This window comes from Cinclus cinclus, chromosome 12 (genome assembly GCF_963662255.1).
Source record: "Cinclus cinclus chromosome 12, bCinCin1.1, whole genome shotgun sequence".
Lineage (NCBI taxonomy): Eukaryota > Metazoa > Chordata > Aves > Passeriformes > Cinclidae > Cinclus > Cinclus cinclus.
Window position 1 is genome coordinate 20,706,507 of NC_085057.1, and position 24,630 is coordinate 20,731,136.

General features: G+C 39.7%; 1 protein-coding gene across 2 annotated transcripts in view; it reads right to left on the reverse strand.

The window, feature by feature from the left end:
- The window catches only part of ATG7 (autophagy related 7), a 70,532-nt gene that overhangs the window by 34,412 nt on the left and 11,490 nt on the right, over positions 1 to 24,630 (reverse strand). Inside the window, exons 14-19 of one of the 2 annotated variants that reach the window (XM_062500434.1) lie at positions 22,291 to 22,491; positions 21,928 to 22,043; positions 21,224 to 21,299; positions 20,023 to 20,103; positions 8,067 to 8,189; positions 7,448 to 7,576 (exon numbers count right to left, since the gene is read on the reverse strand). In XM_062500434.1, the coding sequence (XP_062356418.1) occupies positions 7,451 to 7,576; positions 8,067 to 8,189; positions 20,023 to 20,103; positions 21,224 to 21,299; positions 21,928 to 22,043; positions 22,291 to 22,491 (723 nt within the window). In that variant the 3' untranslated portion in view covers positions 7,448 to 7,450. Of the gene's footprint in view, positions 1 to 7,447; positions 7,577 to 8,066; positions 8,190 to 20,022; positions 20,104 to 21,223; positions 21,300 to 21,927; positions 22,044 to 22,290; positions 22,492 to 24,630 lie in introns of those variants that run through there. The other variant, XM_062500435.1, reaches the window with a different exon arrangement.

Sequence of the window (24,630 nt, forward strand, 5' to 3'; positions counted from 1 at the left end):
CATTGCCTGGTGGGCCTGAGTCAATACTGTACAATTACAGAAGTTTATTTTGTATATAACAAGTACTTCAAAAGAACCCTTATTTTCAGATCACAGAGTACTGATGTACTTGCACACGAAGAGTTTCTCTCCAAATTTATTTCCATAATCTCACAGCATTAAGGTCATTCCAACTAGACTAGTTTTATTCTGTTTACTTCCATGTTTTATCTGGAACAGAGTCAATTCACCTCCTGTCTTAGAGAATCCCATGCCATTAAATGGCCATTTTGCAATATTTTACACTTAAATAATCAGACAGCATCTGCACATACATCTGCACAGAGATGGCAGCAGAACTGCTACACACAGACTTCAAATCAACTCTGGGAGCTGATCCTAATCCCATTTCAGTCACCAATTTCCTTCCTACCAGGACTTGCAGCTCAGCCTAACTTTTGAAAAGTTCTGTTGTTAGATTTCCAAGTCTAGCATTTTCTATTTACCAAAACTACTCCTATTTATCCAGTAAAACTTCACTATTAGTAGGTTGCTGGGTAACAATTAAATGACTAAAAATCATCACCACACCTATAGGATAACAAGAAGTTTTCCTGCATATGAAATAACAACAAAGCCAGTAACTCCCATGCAGCTTTTGCTTCATTAAATATCACATGTAGGAAAAGCTTTGGTGTTCCAGGCTCAGCACTACAAAATGCAGCAACTCATCACTAACTTGAAGTACATTATTAATTACTAATACCTAGAGTGGGGTTTTTAAAGGCTGAGAGACCACGAAAACAGAAACTCATCCTAAAACTTTTTTTTTTAATGTTATGCTCTCCAAACTTACAAGTGAGACACTTCTCTTGGTTAATTTTTTATTACATGTGTAACAGTGCAGACTTTTTTGATGTCTCTTCATGAGGTCAGGCACAACTTCAATTTACAATTTACAAGATTGAACTTTCCCACTAATTTGACCTTAAATCAAGTAAGAAAAGTCACTGGTAAGGAAAAATTATCACTGAAGAGATAAGAGTGAACCAATCCTTATCTTCTCAGTCGCAAAGTGGCTCATCTTGAAATCAAAGCTGGGTTTTAACTATAGAATTGGTCATTAATTTTTATCACTCCTAAGATATCAGGTGGTTTCTCCAGGACTCCAGCCAATTCCATAAAAACAACTATGTTGCATGGCAGATTTCAGCAGGAAGCCAAGTTTTAATATGTTCCAAAAAAGTGTTGGAAAAAGGAAACTTCAGGAGAACCTGAACTACAGTGAGAGAAAGGAAACACTAGCTCTTTGCAGAGATGTTCACTGAAGTGCAAACACCAGGAAAATATTCAAACAGAAAGAGAGCTTGGGCCAGTAAGAGCTAGCTTAGTATTAATTTTAAAGGCTCTCAAATCTGCCTGTTTTACAAATCAGTGTCAAGCAAAATCCAGTAGCAACATGGATGCAAATCTTTAAACACTCACGCTGGCAAAATGATTCAATTGTTCACAAAAGGAAGAAACCCAGTGAGACACACAGTGAAAATTTAAGCTGAAAGTTGTTCACAGTTTTCCATATGAGATTTCCACATAGGAGCACGTCTTAAAATTGATGTTCTGTTCTTAGAAGCTGTGCTGCTTAATTTCCTCTGTGAATTAGCAACTACTGGCATTAAAGAGAGGCTGTGCTAAAGCCACAGGATTTTCCAGCAGCCCTTCACATTTCAGTCGAGTTCATTTATTACCATTTCCTAGTTCCACCTATATTTACAGGAAAATCAATCCCAAAGTTGGGAAGAAGCCATGCTGCTTGAGCAGAAAGGTTGCGCGGTGTGAACCAGATGGTGGCAGTAACAAAGCACCAAGGCACTTGGGGATGTGATGATTGCCTGCACGGGCTCTCCCCACGGACAGAAATGCCCTCAGAGCAGCTCAGGAGATGTTGCCAGAGGAAAGCTGGATTGTCAGGAGGAGGCAAACACGGTTAACAATGAAAATGTTCTGCTGGACAACATTTCACAGGCTCCAAGATGACCAGAGCACATTGATCCCTAATGAAGTAACTTAATTAAGACTTGAGGGGGTGCTGAAGCAGTCCTGCCCCAAGACATTCACAGCACCTCTGGGTAAGGCTACAACAATTGGTGCTTATTGAAATCTGGCACTGATTTGGCCAGCAGCAAACTTTTCCCTTTTTTAATTTATTTTATTTGAATGATCTCTACAAGGACACATATACTCTTGGACTGAGATGCACATGGTAGAATTTATGGTCCTTATTAGAATTTAAAAAGTTCATCAGCATGTTTGTGTTGTGTAATTTTTCATTCTTCACATGAGAATAACAGAATGCATCTTGAACAGTGTATACATTCCTTTGTGACAAAGCATATTGGAATGGAAGAGATTTAATCCCTGAATTATATTATTTCTCCTTTACTGGAGATTTTTCCTCCAAAGGAAGAAGAGTCAGCAGAGTTTGAAACTCTTTCTAGAGAAGAATTGCTTTTCCAAAATAAAGATTTTACAGTTCAATCTAGCTGCTCCCTTCAAAATGTTGGGGTGCTGCGTTCATCATTAGCTAAAATTACTCTAAAATCTTCAATGAAGTACAATTTAACATCATGTACTACCATGGCACAGACCAAACCATTACCTCATCAGCTGAAATAGTCCTTGTTTAGGTGCTGATGTAACGAGGGCAATGAAAATGAGTCGGAAAGAACAGCAGTGCACCTCTGCAACTGGGCTGGAGGTGGAGTTCTTACTAAGAGAGGAAAGCCCAGCAAGCACAGAGCCCCCCTGGGAAGGAATGGCTAGTATTGATCAATACTGCTCAGAAAGTGGAAAACCAGCCAGGAACTATTGATTGTCTGCAGAAGCTTCATGAGCAACAGAATGCACACTAATGCTGCTGCAGGTTTTGTCCAGGTTTCTCTGGCAAAGCCTCTTCCTCTCACATTAAAAGTGATGAGATAATAGATTTATTCCTATTAGTACTTAGGAGACTGACTGTGGAATTTTACATAGAGATTTAAACTCTATCAATGTTTTGACACTAAGACAGCAATTCAGTTAAATACATGGAAAAAAAACAACCCAACAAAATCTACTGCTAACCCAAATGCCATCATTCCATTTCTTTCAGTGGGGCTTTTTTCCCCAACATATTTGACATTTCAAACAAAAATGATAACTGGATACCAACCAACTGTCCTTCCCTTCAAAAAATATAAATGTCTGCACGAGCCCCTCCCTGCCCTAAAGGCAAAACACATTTATTCAGATAGATCATGGAACAGGAGTATTTGTGCACATCACTCACAGACATTAAGTCCCAGGAAGATCATTTGAATATAATTAATGATGATAATTAAAATTATCAGGGAAGGTATCAGGGGAAAGGCAAGGAGCTCCTGTTTTGGTAGCAAACAGTGGCATCACTTTACAGGTATTTCTAAATCCTTTCAAAAGCAGCAGAAGGCATCAGCAAAAAAAAAAATACCATTATTCAAAGAGCTGGGAAACATTGCTTGATGAATGAAGAAAAATGATGACACTAATTGACATCATGAGAAAACTCAAAATAATAAAAAAAAATAACCCACCTCCTGAAAGAAAACAAATTAATCTGTTAATCTCTTAAGAAAGAAATTCCAGGGCAGGCCTGAATCTGTCAAAATGAATTTCTCTAGGAATGCACCAGATTAAAAACATGAAGGAAAACGAAAAAACAGTCACAGAAAAGTCTCAAATATTAATTTTGGGCAACCCATCAGCAATGATTTCCTTAGGAAGTTTTCATAACACCAAATAAAATTAAATTCTGAATAATACTTGGCTAACAGAGAAAAATTGTCAAGTTGCAGAATTTACTATTACAATATTGTTATAGCTGGGTTCTTCTGTTTTGCTTGGGTGTTTGTTTTTTGTTTTTTTTTTTTTTTTTGGTTTTTTTTTTTTGGCTAGTCATATGTTATTGTTTCAGCATCAAATACATTACATAATATAATGCAGAATCACAAACAAGCAGGATATTTTTAATAGCAAAGCACACTGGAAATTCTGAATTTTCTTCCACATTAGGACTAACACCAAGTTCCTTTTTAACACCAGCTGCTTATTCTACTGCTAAGCCGTGCTCCTCAAGAAATTGTTGATAAATGGTCAGGCACAAACCTAAAATAAGTACAGAAATGATAAAATGGGGTTGTCTGTATTTTCTCCAAGTAATTTATTCATTATATACTGTTTTTTGTTTTTTTTTTCATTAATACGGATTGTTTGGGATACAGTAAACCAGCACAGAAAAGGGATTTTGGAAATGCCAAACAGGCCTCATTCACTGACTACTAGAACTTGTCACAGAAACTACACATACCACACTTCTTGTAAGAGACAGAAACTCGAAATACAACATTACTTGAGTAAAGTAACACAGACATGAGCTGCTGGCACCAATACCTGACCTTTAAATTCACATTCAAAAATAGAAACTCTGCTCCAAATTTGATTTTTTCCCAAAGCTCTTTATGACCCTCTTAGATTGCAACTTCTACCCCTTCTTGTTTTTTAATCAGAAAACCAAGTGAAAATTTTATTTCTGGTGTGTGTTTTATAATTTTCTTTCATCCTGATGAAAGCAGGAAGTGCAGTAAAGCATCCAAGTAATTCAGGAACTGAAATCCAAAGTAGGAGAAGTATATTTACACTTGTGTCTTATTACAGAGAGAGAAATGAGCACATCAGCAAAGCTGTGACTTGGGATAAGAAAACTTGAGATTGAATTAGAAATTTTAGAGGAAAAGCATCTTTACACCCCAACACCCTTTGCAGGGTTAATCTGGAGCACACGGGGAGAAAACCAGTTGGGTTTAGGGATGAATTGATATGGAACAGTCCTGGGCAGCCTGGCCAAGATCTGACCTGGAAATTATTCACTTCTCTGCCTCCCATTCCACACCTGCAGCCCCGGATTAACAACCCAAGGATGCTCAGGCTGTCTCTATTTTAAACCCAGCCATTAAACTCAACGGCACGGTGAGCAAGGGTCAAGTTTAGAAGCTGAGGTTGGCAAAAGGCACCAAAGCGATGTGGAAAACAGAAATTCAAAACTTCCATCAGCTTGGGCAGCTCCCCAGATGAACTGGATCCAGTGGAAACAGGGCTTGAGTGCTGACAGGGGAGTTTCCCACAGCTTCCATTGGCCCTCCGAGCCTGTGTCATCACAGCCCAAGCTGCACAGAAAGGTCTAACTGGGGAAAGAAAACCAAACCAAAATGTTCCACAGAGCCTAAATTAAAGCCACATGCAGAAGGAGCAAATTCCTGAAATGTACTGTCAGTTCAAGACAGGATAGGAAAGCTTGCTGATGTTATTATTTATTAATGGTCATGGCTAAGGAAGTCACAGAGAACATTTAGGATTTCTTGATGCAGCTCATGTTGAGGAAATAGGTGTTCTAATGACAAAAAAAATCCTGCAATTTATATCAACTTTAAACCACACTAAGTCTGTATTAAAATAGTATGGTCAACAGCACAGCCCTGGAATAGGAATTAAACAGTGCAAGTAAAAAAAAAGTCTTTCACTAAGTGAAAAGCCTCCCGTATCTTCCTGCAAATTGTGTTCCTTAAATCTGGGCAGACACACTCAGTGCTAATAACGTGGGGGGAGTTTTCATGGAAATTCATGGAAATATCCTAAAAAGCTGTATTTAGCAGTCACTCCTGCAGAACATGCACAACTCACCTAGATTCTCTTCTAGGCAAACTCCAAACTTGGAAAAAAATTCTCATTAAAGCACTTTCACACACACATCATGAAAGCAGCTAAGCATTTAAGTGAATCAAAAAGAAAAAATATTAAATAAAAAAACTGAAACATGAGGGCAGCACAACAGTTTCTGTGACTGCAACAAAACACTCTTGGCAAAATGTTCAATGGAATGCTCTGAATGAATTCACATTTTAACATAGAGCCTTTTAAAAGTAAGCACAAGACTGAGTAGTTCCCCTATCAGATCCAGGTTTATTAGTGAAGTACCAGGGATTTATATATGGAATTACAACCCAATTATGATGTTACTGGGTAAATAAGGCTGGACGACATCTAACGTTACAAGTCTATTTTCTTTATAGTTCTGGACCAGCACTGGACAGATTTTACTAGAGAGGAGGAAAGGAAAATCTGTAGTTACCAGAAGCCATTTTTATGGTCTCCAAACGCACCAATAATCCACAAAATCTCTCTGAAGAGTTTGAATGCTGAAAAGCAGATAACTTCTCACCAGAAAAATGAAATATTCCCATCCCAGAGCAGGCCATACACACCTGATGAAACCTCTCACTGCTTTTGCTTCAGTCTTTAGAGTGTAACGAGAATGTCTCAGATCAAAGGAGCACCACCCTTAGCAAACCAAATGGCTCCATTTTAGGGAACACATTCTGCCAAGAGCAGCTCCAAGGCAGCCAGAAACTTGAAAAATCATTTTGCAGACCTCACACTCCCCAGCTGCAGCGTGAGAAAAAGGAGCTCGAGATACAAGAGAAAATGAGCTCAAGATAGGAGAGTAATTCTGCAGAAAAGATACTAAAAGCCCTCTCTTGTGCCCCTAAAAAACATAAGAATTGCCCCAGATGATGAACTGAGAGATTTGTGAAGGAGCACAAAACAACCTCTCTTGTTTTTCACAGCCAACAGTGGCAAAATGTAACAAAGAACTGGTTTCTAATCCAAAACAAGCAAGAGGGCTCCAGAATCTACAAGTAATCTGCCTGCCAGCCCTTGCCATTCATAAACACAGATTCATCAAGACTATTAAACTGGTTAACTGCTAAAAGAGATGAATTTTCTCAAAAAAATGCAGTAATCCTACAGGGAAGAATCAAGCAAGCTCCCTGGGTTTATGGAAGTTAACCTGATTTGAAAGCATGAGCTCTGCAAATACTTTGTATGTCAGATTTTCCACCTCTGAGCAGTGATTTCACTGCACAAACCTCACTAAAGTACCCCAGGATTTTTGAAAGGGCACAAATCCCGGGTTTTAAGCAAAACTTTGAACTTCAGGAAGTTGCAGTAAACTCACACTAGACTCTGTATTTTGTAGAGAGTATCCAAAACTTCATTAAAAAACACCTATTGTGAAGCTGCAAAAGGGATTTATGGATTAATGCCTGCAAGATAATACATTACCAGTTGTAATTGTTTTTCCATTTTATATTAGCAGCCTAGACTCTGAAAGTGAGGCCTAGAAATCAGACTTTAATTAATCTTGCTGTTAATGAGTGGCACGTGGTAAAGGGTGCTTCTTTTCCTTTCTTTAATCCCTCACATATAGATATTTAAGTTTTTTCTAGGTACGACCATGCTGATTTCAGAATGCCTTGGGTATTTGAGAGTTCATGTTTCCAGCATCTGCTGCAATTATTTTTTCAAAGGTTAAAACATGAAACAGAGAGCCAAGTCATCATTATCCACCCAAAACTTTATTAAGAAACACTGTTGGAGCCCTTTCCAGCTGAAAAAACAGCTCCAGCACTTGCACAGGCTGCAGGGACTGAATAATCTCTGCTTCAGAACCATCCCTGGGATACAGCTATGCCAAAATTAAATGATGATGCAGAAGGGTAGAGATATTGGCAGAGGGAGGAAGGAATACAAATCATTGTTAAATACAATATTAGGAGATATCTGTTCCATTTTTTATGGAACACAGTATCACAACTCAATACTGAGTTATCACTAGTGCTGCTGTCCATGAGATCAAACACACCCCAGTTTCTGCCCACATTCCATTTTTTGTCACTGGGCAAACAAACAGCATTGTTTCCCCCATGCTATAATCCATCAAACAGCATAATTATGTTTTAATTGACCTGAAACTGCAATTAATTTCCTCACACCACATAACCCAAGTCACCTGTTTCCTTTAAAAGTAATATTTAAGGACTCAAGATACAGAAAGTTACAATAAATTTAAGAAACTGTCTAAATCACTGTGTCAATCATTCTGTAAATGAAATACCGGTGCTTAATTCTATCATTTGATCACACGAATTATTCACATCCAAATTTGATTTGCTTACCTCAGCAGCCTGTGTCTCCTGGTGCAATAAAGTCAGACCTGTCAAGTCTTCCAAGAAGGAATGTGAAGAATTAAAAACTTGAGCTAGGAAATTAAACCCTTCTCGTTCATACTGGTCAAGGACCTGCCAAATAAACAAAAAGAGCAGTATTTCAAATATAATGCCCATAATCTGATTCATCCTCGTATTTGGCTCACAATATAAAAGCAGAATCTTTCTGAACACTCAGAAAATGACTCCATCTGCAAACAGGTAAAAATGACAGAACATAATCATCTTCCCCAACTCAATTTCTACAGTGAGGAAAGGCAGAAGCAAGAGGGAAGAGCAGTGGGGTTTAAGATTTCTTGTTTTCACTACATTTTTAAGCTTAGAACAAGACAGATGATAGGGTAAGAAGGAAAACTTGGCTGCAAAGCCATGAAAGGAGCATTTGAGTGCTGGAAACAGTAAAGCCTGTTCCAATGGACCAGCTCAGGAAAGAACCGTGCTGGGACAGCCTGATAAAATTCCCTGAGTAGGTGTCCAAGCCCACCATCCTCCCACCCAGTCTCCAGGGACTCCTGGTTCTGAGGCTCCTGTATCTCCCTCTAGTTTTCTGCTTTCATTTCCCTAGTCTATCTTGTATCTGGACAATCTTACAGGCTCCTACAAGAACTGTGAGGTTTCAGTTTTTGTGTCTCTCAAACCCTGACCACGAAGAACTTTAGGTCAGCTTTAGGGAAGGATCTGCCAGGCTGGTTTCATCCCAGTGAGATGCAGATTGAGGGAAGAGAAGATAAGTATCAAACATGAACACAGTTCTACATGTCTTGTGTCAGCAGGCAGTCAGAAAACGGAAGGAACTTATGCCTGAGCAATCCCAGTATCCACTGTTTCCTTGTTTTTGTTCCAAGTTCTGACCATTTCATACCCTGCTCTCACAGATGAAGCAGCTGAGCTTGATCCACTCCGAACAACTTTTCCTGCAGAACTTCCAGGAGGAGAACAGGATTTATGCAGGGACCTCAAATCACACAAACTGAATTGGAAGGGAGCAGAATTTGTGACAGGGGAAGGATCACCAGGATCACCCTGGATCCTGAAGAGGCAGGATTTTCACAGGAACAGAATTCATCAAATCACAACTTACTCTCACAGTCTTACTCCTACTTGATTTAACAATTCCTAATGGTCCCAAATTTTATTGATAAAACTGTGGGAACTTGCCCAGCCCAACAATATTCTTCAGCAAAACACATCCTGTGAGCTTTTACACCGAGTCCTACAGCAATTCAAGCTCATTAAAAACTGTATTTATATTTATCTGACAGGATTCTAAGTTTACTGATAAAAATAGACCGGGATCCTCACTCAGCTCTTCATGCAAAACAATTTATTGCATAATTAGGTGTCAAACAACAAACAAAAACACCTGAAACACAACTGTGAAGAGGAAGACAGATGTAGGTGATTATCAAACATTTCACACCTTCTTGATCACACTTACTTCGTTACAATAAAGAAAATCAGCACTTCACATTCTCTTCCTGAATCTACAGAAATTGTTCTTCATACTTTTAAAGATTTATTTTGCCATAGGGCATGTGTGTACAATGACTGATGAACATAATCATGAATTTATAAAGAAAAAGGGATTTAAAAAACTTATTGGGAGCATTTCCTTGTATTTTCCTTGGGTTTTTTAATCCCGAGATAAAAGAAGTAACATGAATGTTCACAATGCAATACAGAGAACTGAACATCTCACATGAAATGGTGAAGTTGTGTCCTTTCAATATTATCCATTAAATATGATAGCATTGCACTGTGGATTTACACATTTAATGAGAATTCTGGGTTTCAAAATTCCACTCAAACAACCCAAGTGCAGCAGTCTCTTGCCTCTGGCTCCAAGTGGAACACTGCACAGACACCAGTTTCTAACCCTGGAGCGTGTTCACAGCCCTGCTCTGGGAATTCCTGACCCTGGCACGGTTATCCAAGGTTTTTGGGGGAACCACAACCCAGATTTTTGGTGCTGCAGGACAGATCAGAGTTCATGGCCCACTGAAACCATCTCCAGCCTGCACACAGCAAACCTCAGCCTTATTTTAAATTATTACAGCACCTCAGAGAACTGCAGAGACAACAACAGTGAGGTATTCAGGTCTCTTCCCAGGGGTAAAACTTACTAAAAGATGTAAAGCACCTTGGGCTATGCAAATACTATAAGCAGAGCAGGGAATTGAGTGCAACCTTTCTATATACAGCTCGTCCATCAAGCAGCCCTTCGGGCTGGCTGGCTTTGTTATTCAGCAAGCTCTGCTTTGATCCTCGCTCCCAAAAGCCGCGGTTTGAGCCTGGAGTGAGAATTTCCAGGTGCTGCTCCCTCAGTCAGTGCACGGATGCAGAGTGCCAGGGTGCTGAGCGTGAGGTGCCCTGGTTTAGATCTCCGAGATGGGCAGACCTTGCCAGGAACTGCCGAGCTCAGCCAGAGCCCCCTGACGTGCACAAGGTCCTGCAGTGCCCAGGGATGGAGCACCTGCAACAGCTCTCCTTAAATCCAAGTGCCCTTTGTATTGCCATCAGCCTGGACAGTGCCAGGAAGCCTCTCATTAAGTGCCTTTTAAAGTACTCATATTCATAAAATAGTAATAAGGTTGCAGATCCAGGAGTTTGCAGATACATTATTTTTACATTTTCATTGTACTGGCAGACATTAAAACGACCAAATCTATTGCTATATAAAAGATTTAAACATTTATTTTCCCCCTGTGTGGCAGAGACCTTCCATGGTGCCACAATGGCAAATTCAGGTTCAGGTAATAAAACTGACCATACACACAGGATCTTAAAAACCTAAAGCACAATAAAGAACTTTTTTTTTTCTTTTAGCAGCAAACACAGAAGCCTGAAAAGTTGTACTAAAACGGTGTACTTGCTGATTACAACAACTTGCTTTTTACAATGAGGACAGCCTGCTGGATAATGGAAGTATTTGTTAAGTAGTTTTAAATCCACAATTCCAGCCACACAAGCCAAAAATGCCCTATCAGAGCCAAAAAATCACCTGCAGCACCACATTTGCTGCCTGAGCAGGTATCATTAAAGAAGATAACCCCTATAATGAAATCCTTTTAATATAGGCAGTGAGTGGGAGAACATTTTGTCACCCTCAGGCACTTTATTTCCCAATTGAGATGATTAAAACTTGTCAGTGCCACAAAAGGGAGGCACTCCATGAAGCTGCCCACATCTAACCTTTCCCACCCAAATTCAGTAGCAGCTTTTCTCTGATAAATGGAACAGGGCACAGATTTGTTCAGCAGCCACTGAGCAGACCCTCAGAAAGGAAAAAGTATGAAGCAAAATCATCTCAGATTCCTGTGCCAGGAGACCACACAGGGAAAAATCACACAGGAATAAAACCAGTCCGGACAACAGACAGACAGCAAAATTATTCTCAAAAATGTTTCCAGATTTAATAAGTAACCAATTTGCTTGTTGCATGGAAAGAAATTTTTCTCCTATTTAATCATGTCCAACAGAGCCCAAAGGCCCAAGGCTGGCAAGAATTTGCTTTAGCACTTCTGAACAATTCCCTACCATCCTTGGTCGCACTGTGATCCTCCCAAGGAACAGCCTTACAGGAACAAAATATTTGAGAGATGCTACAATTTTTATGATTCTTGATCTCAAACCAGTTACTGTCTGACTACAGATATACAAAATCCCACCTGCATTTTTTCAGGGAATGAACCCAGTCCTTCAGTGATGTGTCACCATGCAGCAATTCATTTGCCAGGCAGAAAAACCACTACGAAAGCACAATAAAAAGAACCAGAAATACATAACTCTTGCACCCAGCCTGGCAAGCTGGAGCAGGAAGGATTTATTAAGGAACTCTTATCTTTTCCTCACCTGCAGGTCACTTTTCAGAGCTCAGGAGAGCTGCAAAACACCAATTCCTTCTGGATTTCATGGCTGCTACAAACACTGCCAGGAGAATCCACATTTTCACACCACCATCTCCGGACATGCAGATCTCTCAGGTTGATGCCACAACCTTGATTTCAGTCTCCATTTCACAGAGCCAGAGCTCCAGAATTGGTTTTCTTTACACATGGCATTTTAATAGAACAAATCAAGCTGTGGATGCACATCACCACAACAGGACCAAAGCATGGATTGCCAAAGTTTTCTGAGTAAATGATACCCAGCAACCCATTTCATGAGCAATCTTTTTATTCTGGCCCACTCACTGAAGTTAAAAAAAAAAAACCCCAAATCTCATGGCAGAAGGAAAAAAATACAGGCTTGGAGTAAAAGGACTTGCTTTGAAATGAGAAACAGATGTTCAGCCTTGCTGTTATATTCTTTTTAACAACATTCTGCACAAAGTCATCTCAATTGCTGGGTACAAAGACATTCAGAAAGAATCTGGCTCCGGGATTGCTTTATAGCAGAAAAGTTAGTATCTGGTTAAACAAAAACACAGAAAATAAGCTCCTAACCCAAAGAAGCTGGCTACTGATGCAAAATTGGCTCTTGTTTTATTTGTCACATCGATTTCAAACTTTTTTACCAGTATTTACATTTGGTTTGGCTTTTTTTTTTTTTACCCCCCCATTTTCAAAGTAGTTTGCACCTGCAGAGCTTGAACCAATGCTGTTTACTTTCCAGGAAAAATAAAATAAGGAATGAATGCTACCAGCTGGATTATTGACATTAAATAAGATTTCTGGGTAACTCAGCCCCAAAACAAGTTCCTCGATTTAAACACTTCCCTCTCAAAAAGGGAGTAGACACTTCACCAAATATTTCAGTCATAAAAGATCTCAATGTTTAAGATTCTGTTTAGAAATTGCACAGGCCTGGATATATTTTTACATGCTGTTAACTCCCTGCTTATCACATGCCATGCAGCAAAGACAGAAAATTACTGTCCACCTGCTGAAAAGACACATTTACAAAGACAGACATGAAAAAGCTGCCAGCTCCACTCTTCAAAATTCAATATATCTCCTGTAAAAAACAGCAATTTAACAAAAGTTTCATGCTGTGAAAAATTCTCCTGAATGAGAATAAGCTGAGCCACTGATTTAATATTCAAAATGTCACCATACAACCCATAATTCTGGTTTCCTTAAAAACATCCTCATTCCCAGACTCTTGCCTTTTCATGAATTTCTCAATTTTTATTGCCATCTGCTCCTAAAAAGCCATCAAGAAAAGTCTAATGTAACACAGCTATGAAAAAGAAGGCAATAAAATTGCACTTTTGTGAGGATCATGGAAGGATTTTTCAGGGCCTCAGTTCATAGGTTTGAAACAGGAAAGTCTGACAATATTACACAAAAAAAGGATAATACTCCAAAAATTATCTAAAGGGAAATTACCTAAACTTGTGCATTCACACATGATTAAGTTTGAAGAACAAAGCTGTGCAGCAAGCTGTGCTCCAGGTGTGCACTGAACAAGGACATGCTGGAAATACTGGAAATTTAGAAACCATGAGGCAAACATGGAATAATTTTGGGCTGCCTCCAAATCATGAAATCACCCTCTGCATATATACAATTCTCTCCTTTCCTCCCCATAATCACTATTAAAAATGAAAGCAAATCAGTATAAAACCTCAACTAATCCATGTACAGTGTGCTGAAAAACCACTTAAGGAAGAGATTGTTGGTTTAATTCAGAGTAGGAAAGGAGTGATACAAATGAGCTTTGCCAGTTGCTATTTCCTACCCTGATTTCGAATTGCAACAGGCAGAAAATGGAGAAGTAACTCACTGAAGAATCAGCTCTGAAAGGTCTCAAGGGGATTTTTTTAGCTTGACATTTTCAGTTTCTTCTGAAAAACGAAAAGAAGCTAAGTAGAGAGTTCTTAGAAATTTAAGAAATGCCAGTTTAAGCATGGCCTAGTCAACATTTAGCTCTTGGGAGATGCATGCATTGTTTCCTCTAATAATCTTGATATGCTTCATCAAGTACCCATTTTCTCTGATATCTGACAGATAAAACTGCAAGGTTTTGATTTTAGCTGCTCTTTTTAAAATATTTCTCACAAGTTATTATAATTGTAACAGCATCCTCAGACTGCAGCCAGCCTAAGGAAATTGCACAGCACACAAGCTGAAAACTTGAATTCCTGCCTGAAAACAGGAGTACAGAGATATGAAAGGATTGAGAGAAACATAAACCATTAAAAAAAATAAAAAATCTCCATTGTAGAGACGGAGAAAGAGGCACAAAAGGGGTTTCTGGGAGCCAGCACCATCAGCTCATGTGTCTTGACCTCCCTGAAAACGTGGGTGTATCCTTCAGTCCCCTCCCTGCCCACTCCTCCTTCTCCACAGGATGGCTGTTTACAGCTTGGATATTTACAACTTCATTTATCCCCACACTGCTTCCTGTGCAAAATTTCTGCGGCTGAGCTCATCAGCAGCTCCAGCATGCTTGGCTCCAGCTCCTCCTGGCATCAGTCACCCTCTGTTGTACAGGGAGGCACAAAACCCTGATCCCTCCCAGCCTACGGGAAGAACAATTTGGGGCCGCATCTTGTGTTATACATACACAGGGACAGGCACCTAATCCCCAGTTTTCTGAAGGAACAGTTCAGGAGCAGCATCCACTGCCTGCAGAGCACCCCTAAAGCTGGGAGAGAAACAAGGGCACTTGCCAGCATCTGAAGAAATGATTCTTCTCCAACAAAGCAACTGCCTGGTACCGAACGATGCTTCGGCTGTCTGCCCAAAATTTGGATTTTACAAAGGCAGGAGTGGCCCAGCTCTGCAGGGTTGGCTGGAGCCAGCCAGCAGCCAGCAAGGACTGGGTAGTGCCCAGGAAAAGCCATTTATTCCACGCAGCCCTCCCCTGCCAGCAGCACTTCAACAAGAGCAGATCTGTCACACGCTGAGCACCCAAAACTGCCACTGCCTCAGGCACAAACTGCAGCTGCTCAGTGCTCCAAAGCCACAGCTCCAGCTTCAACACCCACATTTTGTGGGCTATTTCAGAGCAGAGGGTTTTATTGTCTTATATTGAGTATTTATTATTTCATTACCTATACAAAACAGCACTGCAGGAGCAACAGCAATTTCTTCAAAACCGAATGTAAGGGATTTCATTGATTTCTGTTACTTTACCATCCCTTAAAATTAAAGACCCTCCACTCTTCCAGTTTCAAACAAAACAAACACTTCTATAAGGACAGATATATCAGCACTGTAAAAACGTGGAAAAATTGAAGAAAGACAAACTGAGCTTAAACTGTTCAAAAAATATTTGCAAAGACCAGCTTTCCAAAAAAGCAAGGCTGACGATAAGCTTAAGAAAATGGGCATCAGGACAGACAGACACCTGTCAAAGACTGCAATGAAGACAGAAAAACACCTGAAAATGAGTACAATAATTAAAATAGGAAAGACAATTAAAATGAGAAACAGCTCAAATAATCAAAAATATTGTGTCAACATGAATACACACTGATTCCTTAGGATAACTGAACAATTACCACGGGAACAGAAAGCACTAGGCTGCAAAAATGCAAAAATCTCACGGACGGACAAAAGAACAACTACAAATGGCTCATATCCATCAAAATAAACAATTGATCTTTTGAGTTCCAGGTGGAATCCTGCAGAATGAGGGCTGGAATTGATGGTGGGATGAACACCATTATCATCATCACCCCAGCATCACACATTGAATATTCCTGAATTTTAATCCAGTTCAGTGTTCTCCAAGTTTGTATTTCCAGCACTTGTAGGTAGGTATTTCAAGCCAAAGTATTTTAGTTCAGTTTTGTTTGAACTGACAGAAAAAGAATTGTGTAACAGCTTCACAGACAGATGACAAGACAGCACAGATTATATCTAATATAAATAATTAAAAATTATATTCTAGGCACAGGTAGATATTGAACATGTTAATACCAGACAACTGCAGTGATGTCTTTTTCCTCATTGGTAGTCCTTTACTTTGTCCTAACTGTAGTTAGAGTTCCTCTGAACTGGAAGAAATACTGGCAAAAAAACCCAAACAAGAAACCCTTTAAGATCCATAAAATTTCATTTTAAATGCAACAGAAATATAACCTGTCAGAAATTATTCAATTATCTTAATGGAAGACTTCTTCTTTCCTTTAAACCCTACTACTTTCAAATTTAAATGTAACAATGGGAAAATTAATTTTTATTAATTTCTAGGAGAAGTCCTACATTTAACTCAGTATGCTGAAAATATGCCCAGATGTATTACTGATGCATTCTTCAAGTTCCAGTGAAATCCATCCAATATTAATACAGAGGCTGCACTGTACAGAGACTTGTCAAGTGTTCACGTGTGTAAATTCAGGAAATAAGGAAAGTTATAAATGGACTTTGTTTCACTGACTTCACATTACAGCACAGCTACAGAAACAACTTTTCAAAAGGATTCTCTTAAATTTGTGAAATGTTCATTCCTGAAGGACAAACATTTCTCCCCATTTCCTTCATGATTTCTGCAAGCTCTGCAAGAGATTTTTTTTTTAAGCACAGGAAAGACCAAGGCTTTTTCTCCCCATGACTTTTACATCCACACAAGCCTTGAATTGAGAAATGTATACTATAAAAGATTTAAAGGAGTTTCAGTGACAGATCATCCATTGCTACTGGGGGAAAGCAAATAGGAATGTCTTAGTGCAGTCAGGGTACATCTGAAGGGCCTGGTATCAAAATCAAAATTATCTCAACTGAAAAACATCAGTGAGTGACTGAATCTTGCAGGTCGCTGTCATAAGTGATCAGAACAATTTCAAATAAAAATGCAGGCACAGCAGTTAGCAGAGGAGAACAATGAGAGCATTGTTGAGGCTCCACGATGACAGACTCCCAAACTGAAACACTCATTAATAACTTACGCAACCCAAGCGCTCAGTAAATGTCACAGCAAAAGGGTTTAACGTACTCCTGAGATGGCAAAAAGGAAAAGATCTGCAAGGGCAGGGCAATATCCTGACTGAAAACAGAAATTGTAACATAATGCCAACAACACCGTCCCTGATCCCGGTGTCTGCCCCTTGGTGACATGCAACGAAACCGAAAAGCATTCCCCACGAACTCAGTGGGTAAAAAGCCACTGCAGCAGCTCAAGTTCCCAGCACACCCAGGAGAAAGTTGGGAAAGAACTCGGAAATTAGCAGAGATCCTTGTGCTGACTTTTTATAAATTTCACAGTGGGGGTAGTTTCACATGAGAATGACTAAGTAGGGGAAGGAGAGAAGCCTCTTCAAGGAGAACAAGTCAGATTTCCAGCACATGGGTGCTAAACCCTAACTCGGGAAGCAATGTGAGCTACCTCTAAAAACAGAGGGTCTTTACATATTTACATCTAGGTTGGTTGGTGGCAATTATCTTTTGTAACATTAAACTTGGCATCTGTGAGGTGTCCTCCTTCATTCCATGGTACACAAGAACTACAGGGGAGCAGTAGAAGGAAATTTTCCTTGCCCTCATTAAAATAGAAACACTCAGTTTTGCATTAACAGGCACCCGTATTTTAACATTCATGATTTAAGGCTTTAACCAGTTTTCTACAAGGATCAGATCTGTTTTCCAAGGAATTGCAACACTTCTCACCATAACAAAATGAACAAAAAAGCCTCATTTTGCTCCCAACACGGTAAATAGGTTAATTAGCCCAGTCAGTAATAAGATAAACATTCTCTCCTGTAAATAAAGCAGTTGTTACAAATAAATATCCATCCTGAAGAACTCTGGAGTCTCCCTCATGGATGCCAGAACAAGTTTGGCACCAGAAGAGCTCTCACTGCTCTCCCAGTGCCCTGAGCTCTGACAGGGATATTTGACATTCCAGCACAGCTTCTGCACAACCAGAGTAAGACAGAGGGGGAATCATACAAGGAAAAACTGGCCCAGAATAGAAATAGATTGGTTTCCTGCTGTGACCATCCCAAAATTCCTGAACAATTGCCTGCAGGAAGCTTCCCTGGCACGTGGCCTGGGCAGGACAATTCTGGGTAAGGAAAAGTTGGCTGCTTGCATGTCTGGCCTCTGCAGCTTCAAAAGCAGAGAAATGAAGGAATGACTGAGTCAAAATGAAAAGGACTCAGATCTCCAAACATGCAGATCATTACCAGCTTCTCCTGAGTCCTCCAGCTGGACTGAGTGCCTTCAGAATGCACTGAAATTCTAACATTCCCTGGCTTTGTGCTTCAAGAGCTACACAGTGACAAGAGCTCAAGAAGGAGAATGCTGACAAAAAAATAAACCCACAATGAACACAATGCCAGCAAATTCAATTCTATCTCCACTGAAAGTCTGAATCTCCAGTAATTCTGACATAGAGCAGGAAGAAATGATGCTAAATTACCTTATTAAAAATAAACCAATCCAAACAAACCCTCACAACAACAAACCAACATACAGACTACAATTAAATTGTAATTGGATTTGTCATTTCAAAGTATCAGCATCAGATTTCCACATAATGCAGGGTGACATATTCTTATGCTAATAAATAAAGTTAGCAGAGTAAACAAAGGCTGTGTTTCTACTGTAAGGAAATCCGTGAGCCAATGGAGCAACCTTTTCAGCATGCAAGTAACTCAATCTCCAAACCACATGAAAAGTGATCTCTCTGGGAATAGCACAGCTGCTAAAATCCAAGGCAGTTTTTATTAAATCATCAAGTCTGTTTATGTAAAACGGGGCTCTCTTAAAATGACCTCCAAGAGGAAATTATTTGCTAAGGAAAAATTGATCCCTGCATTGAATTTATCTGCGTGGATGTACATTTTTATTGTTTTTACATATCAGTGTTTCCTGAATTGGAGATAAGGCAAAAATAAGAGAAAAAGGAAAAGAAAAAATACTTCTTCTAACAGTTTAAATTCTCCACCATCAAGGTTTTAGCTACTGCTGAGCTTTCAGCTCTTCCACAGGGTAAATAAAACTGCTATTATTTTTAGAAACACCCAACTTTAGTGCTTCAGCTTTTGAAGAGAAAATACATATTAAGAGTCCTTCAAAACTTGTCAGATGTACCCAGAGAGCTCAGAGGAAACAAAGGCACACTGGAGAAGAAGATACTGTGCAAGTTCTCCAAAAGATGCCAGTGTCCCATTATTGTCTGATGGCTCTTGGAAAGGAGGACAAGTACAGTGAAAGAACAGAATGAACTTCCTGCAGTCAGTCTCAAGGTACAGGAGAGTGAAATCAATTAATGGCACTCCAAGCAGTTCAAACCATGACTCAAAAACCCTCTGAATCTCCCTGCTGAGACATCCCAGGGAAAACTTCTGGAAGTTGCACTCCACAGCCAGAAAAAACTTGCCAGAGGGAACTTTTCAAGGCCACAGGAGAGGGAAACAATGCAAGAGCTGCCCCAGAGAGCCAAGAAACAGCTGGGAACTCTGAGGTGACTCAGGATTGGCAGCACCAGCAGCAAAATGAACAATCTCTGCTTAATAAAGGAATGGTAAGAAGTGATTTTTGCCCTCAATTGTTCATTATTTGTCTGTTTTGTATCACAAACCAGAAATTTTGACTATTTTGCCTATTTGGGAAGACATTAAGCTGCAGAAGGCTAAAGGGATTTTTATTCAACAGACATCAGAAAGGATTTCTTAAATAATACCAATCTTATTCCTTTCTACACAGCTGAAAGATAATGACAGTATTTCTGTAAAAAACTTTCCAGAAATGTTTTGGTCAATCTCTGCTTGGATTCTTCAGCTGATGGCAGCATTTACGTGGAGATAAACAGTGCAGCATGCTAAGAAGTGACGCCAAAGAAATGTGGAAAACAGCTCAAAAAGAAAGCTATGAGGGTAAAAGAACTTTAGCTGAAGTGGGAACAGACTTCAAGCCCTAAGGAAGTCAGAAAAAATGTCAAAAAGTTCCCTAAAACTGACCTGGAAATGTGAAATATGAATAATAGAAAGCACAGACAAACTCAGCCTTACCTTGGCTGAACAGGCTGTGCATTTATCAAATGCCAGGCTGACTGGCAGAACATTATCAAACCTGGATAAAAATCCTCGGATCTAGAAGATGAAAAAAAAGAAATTACATTATTATTTTAAACATTTCCAAAATTCAACATGAACTGGACACATACATTCCATAAAATGAACATCTGTCATGTTCTAACAGTCACTGCCAGTAAGACGTGTAGTGAATTTATACTAATCACCTATTACTGCTTTTTGATGTACAAATAATGGCACAACTGCCTAAATGCAGCATTATTTCACCAGAGATAGAGGCACAGCACCATCTGCAGTTGGCCTTTTCTGAGTGCAAAGTTCCATGAAAAATAACAAGTCATGGGGTGACCACTTAAACACATTTTTCCCCCATCTCTATAACTTACAGTCTGAGCACGCAACTGTTGTGCATTTCTCAATTATGATGTTAATATGGTATTACTGATAGGCAATTTTAAAATTCTAGACCACTATTTCTGCTAACAGAGGGAGCACTGAAAACATTTTGCAGCAGGGTTTGATCACTTCAGTTGTGAACTCTTTGGAGTATTGATCAGCCTTTTAATTCTGTTTATTACAATGATGAGATGTCACCAGGAACAGAACTTAAGTAACTCTGCAATACAAATAATAGTATCTCCATTCTGAAATTTTGAAACTGGATTTTTGCATATCTGTAATACATTTGTAAGTGGAGTATGGGTTGAATTTAAGAAAAAAGTGCTGTATGGTACCAGACAACATGAATATTTTGTGATGAAAATAAAAACAAAAAATAATAATTACAATCAGCCAACTCACGTAATAATTGGGAGTTGGCTGATCTGAATTGTTTTCAAACTGAAGAGATTTCAAAAGTGATCTTTAAGATGCTCATATTGGCAGTTCTGACGGAGAACAGAAAAGTCAGGAATTGCTTTATTCACATAATTTCCACTCCAACAAATTCCTCCTCAGTAGGTAGCAGGAATTTTGTGTCCATGAGTAGCACAATCACAGTGCCCAGGAACACCCTTGCCTGAGCTGTGTGATGAGTTAATACTATTTGTATTTATTTTTTAAATAAACATGGAGAGTCAGTCCTCTGGAGAACAGAATCAACATTTTTTAATGAGACAGCATCTGTGATGATCAGTTCCCAGCTCTTAAACAAAAGGTTTTATCACAAATAATTTACCTGGTGAGGAACAAGCCCAAGAGAAGTGGGTGGTTCATTCATTCTGTCATCACTGCTGCTGGCCACAGCATAACCACTGCCAAAAACCCAACAGGGAAAATCAGAGCAAGACCACACACTCCGAATTTCCAGTTAGCTTCCAGACATTTTGCTACAGCTTAGAATGAGGCAAGGAATCTATGTGGAAAATCCGTTTCACAGGAGCCAAGATTCAGCATGATGAATTTATATAAATCACTCAGACTCATCTTCAGCTCCTAAGTCACTTTTTCTCTCACAGGTTTTAAAGAGAGAAAACAAGCCTCATGGTCGAGGTGCAGAATTTCTGAGTAATTTCTGTACCACACAAACGGAGTTAAAAATAAGATTTGCGACACAGGGCTTTTCTTGAAGCCCTTCATGTGCCACACTTTACAACAGCTCCTCATCACACCCAAACACTGCTCAACAAAGGAAAGCCAAGATCACTAACAGCAACAAGTTCTTCTTTTGAAAGATTCTTAATGCTTCTCTGTGGTTAAAAATCAGAGGGAGAAGAGAATCCTAAGACTTGATGAAACAGTTCCCTCAAACACTGCAGACTGCATTAATTTACTGACAGAGTTGTCCTTCTTGAGGTGTAATTCCTCCTCCTCCTCCCTAAAGGTTCTATGAAACGTGCCTGATCTTTCAGAGAACACCTCAGAACAGCAGCAATGGCTCACCCTTCTGGATGCTGCAGGACAGAAACCATTAACTCCACTGCCAGGGCTCCAGCCACCATGGCCAGTCCAGGCCGGCTGACCGTGCACTGCTGGTCCAGTGTCCGATCCCTGGTGGACTACAAACACACACAGTGCTGAAGGGAAGGAAAAGTAACTCCAAAGTAACCAGCTGCCCTGTACAAAACACCTCTAGTGCACTGCAATTCATATCTGTGATCTTCCAAATAAAAATCAGCTATTTCTTTAGCCTCGTGCACATCAACATAGCGCAGATCTCTTTATGAAACACCATTAAAGCCAAATAAAAATTCAAGTTGCACCAAAAGAGAGATATAATCACCATCTGCATAAGGTTCTACTCACATCCCCTGGTGCCACAACATCATTGCAGAAGTAGCAGCCCAGTTTATAGCCAGGGATATTTGAGAAGAGTGAAGATCCCAGCAGATCAGAAGCAGAGGCGTTGCTGAAATGTGAATCACCAGATTCTTGCTGTTTTGGCTTCTTTAGGCCATGTCTCATAACAACAAAAGTGTCAAATCCCAAGGCAGCATTGATGACCAACTGTGAACAATAAAGGGAGAACAACAGATTTTAAGTGAGCCAAAAAGGGAGGGGGAAAAAAGCAGCCTTGAGGTTTTTATTCACTATAAATGCCAAAAAACCCACATGCTGTAGATGAATGAGCAATCCATTAACTGCACCTTAGCCATAAACAAGAGAGTTTCTGAAAGGTGCAGAATTCCAGATGTCAAGCACTTAGAAAAAAAACAAAACCAAAATCAAAGTCTATTCCAAGAAGTCACAAGGCCCTTGCCTTTTTCTGTGCCTTTCAGGGCAGTCTAATCCCAATGAACGACTCCCTCTAGTTGTGACACAAACTTGTGACAAAAAAGCAACAACAACTTCAAGCAATGAAATGCCATCTGTTATCCAAACCAATTCCTGCTCAGTAAGGAAAGCAATTAATGATTACTTATGGGCTTCATCTGCATCTGCTTAGTGACATGGGGAGCAGGAGCAGCTGTGCTGCACAATTCCTCTGTCCTCATTTCCCCCTTTCTCTGCACTTTGTAGCAAATGCACAGAGGAATCTGAAGTACAACACCAACACAATAATGACTGCAGCCAGACAAGTATAAAGGAAGATGCACTGCAACATCTGCAGATACTGTTGATAGAAACTGTGGTGCAGCACTTCCTTGTTTTCCATTCTTCCAGCCAGGAATTATTTCAAAGAACACTGAGGGAAGTGCTCTCAAGAATTAGTCATCTTAATTAGCAAGCTTTGAGTCTCATCATCATTCTCAGTATTTCCAATTATTTCTGCATATTCTCTTTCAGCCTTGGAGTACTTTATTTTTCCTCAGTCCTGAAGTGGAACCCTGCTGCTGAATCTGTCTGGGGCTACTACAGCAATTAAAAGATTGCATCTTCTCACTGCATCTACCTGTAAAAACTGAATATGGTGTTCCACTTCCAAAATATGAGTAAGAGCTGGTATTAGCAGAAATTAATAATATTGTTAAACAATTCCCACCACAATCAACTTTCTCTCTTCTCAGTATACTGGCAGGTAACTATTTCATTCTAACTGCTTGAGCCTTAATTTAAAAAAATTATCTGGCTTTGATAAAGACACAACAGAAAAGTCTAAGAGTCAAATGGGAAGTATCTTTTGGCATGGATTAACAAAAAGAAGAAACACGGAAGTAGTAACAAGTTCCAGTGCTCAGCAGGAACAGATTTAACATCTGACATGAGGATTTAGCATTTGAGGGGTTGGTTTGTCTGAGGTGCTGTTTGGGGGAAGGACTGCAGGAATGGCAAAGATCATCAAGGCACTTGAATGATGAAGTGGGGAGAACAACTCCTACTACTACCCATAGACCTGCTTTTGTGCATTTTCCACAAATCATCACTCACCATGGTCTTTATTTTCTGTGTGCCTTTTTGAGACTTTTGGGACCAAACTGTGCAGGACTAGATATCTGCAGGTGCCACAGAAAATCCCATCTGAAGCAGAGCTCTCATGGAGCATTTACAAACATAAAACACTCAGCATTTGTTTGGACACCTCTAGATTACCCTGCTCTGTTTTCTCAGTGACAGAGAATTCCATCTCCTCAGATCAAAGTGATGGTATCAAACCAACCAACTGTGTTGCAGACACACTACACCACCGAGTAACAGAGAAATGTCACAAAAAAGTTTCAACATTTATCCTCAAAATTATTTCAATGCTGCAAGAAAAATATAGAGGGGCACTGCTGGCTAAGAAAATGTGGGAGGGAGGTTTTGGAGATCATAAAACCACTCTATCCTGACTGAAACAGGATTCATACAAAATATGCACATAAACTCCATATATTGCTGAAAATTCCCAACCATCACACCACGTGGAAGAGTAGGCTGGCCCTGGCACTTCCCAGCTCAACACACAGCTCTCCAAACTTGCTCTTTTTGTCATTTCTCTGCTGGTTTTAAATCACCAAAATACTGCTGAAAGACCACAGATGCAAGCTGCAGAAATGCCAAGAGGCTTAAGGAGGAACTGATGAAGTTACACACACACCTGAAGTTGTACTTCAGTGAAGCCCTCATTAAAGGGACACTGATCTCTCCACTGGCAAAGGGAAGTTCATTTGAGCTATGAAGAAATAGAAGTCCATTGTTCAGGCCCAGAAATGTATTTAAAACAAA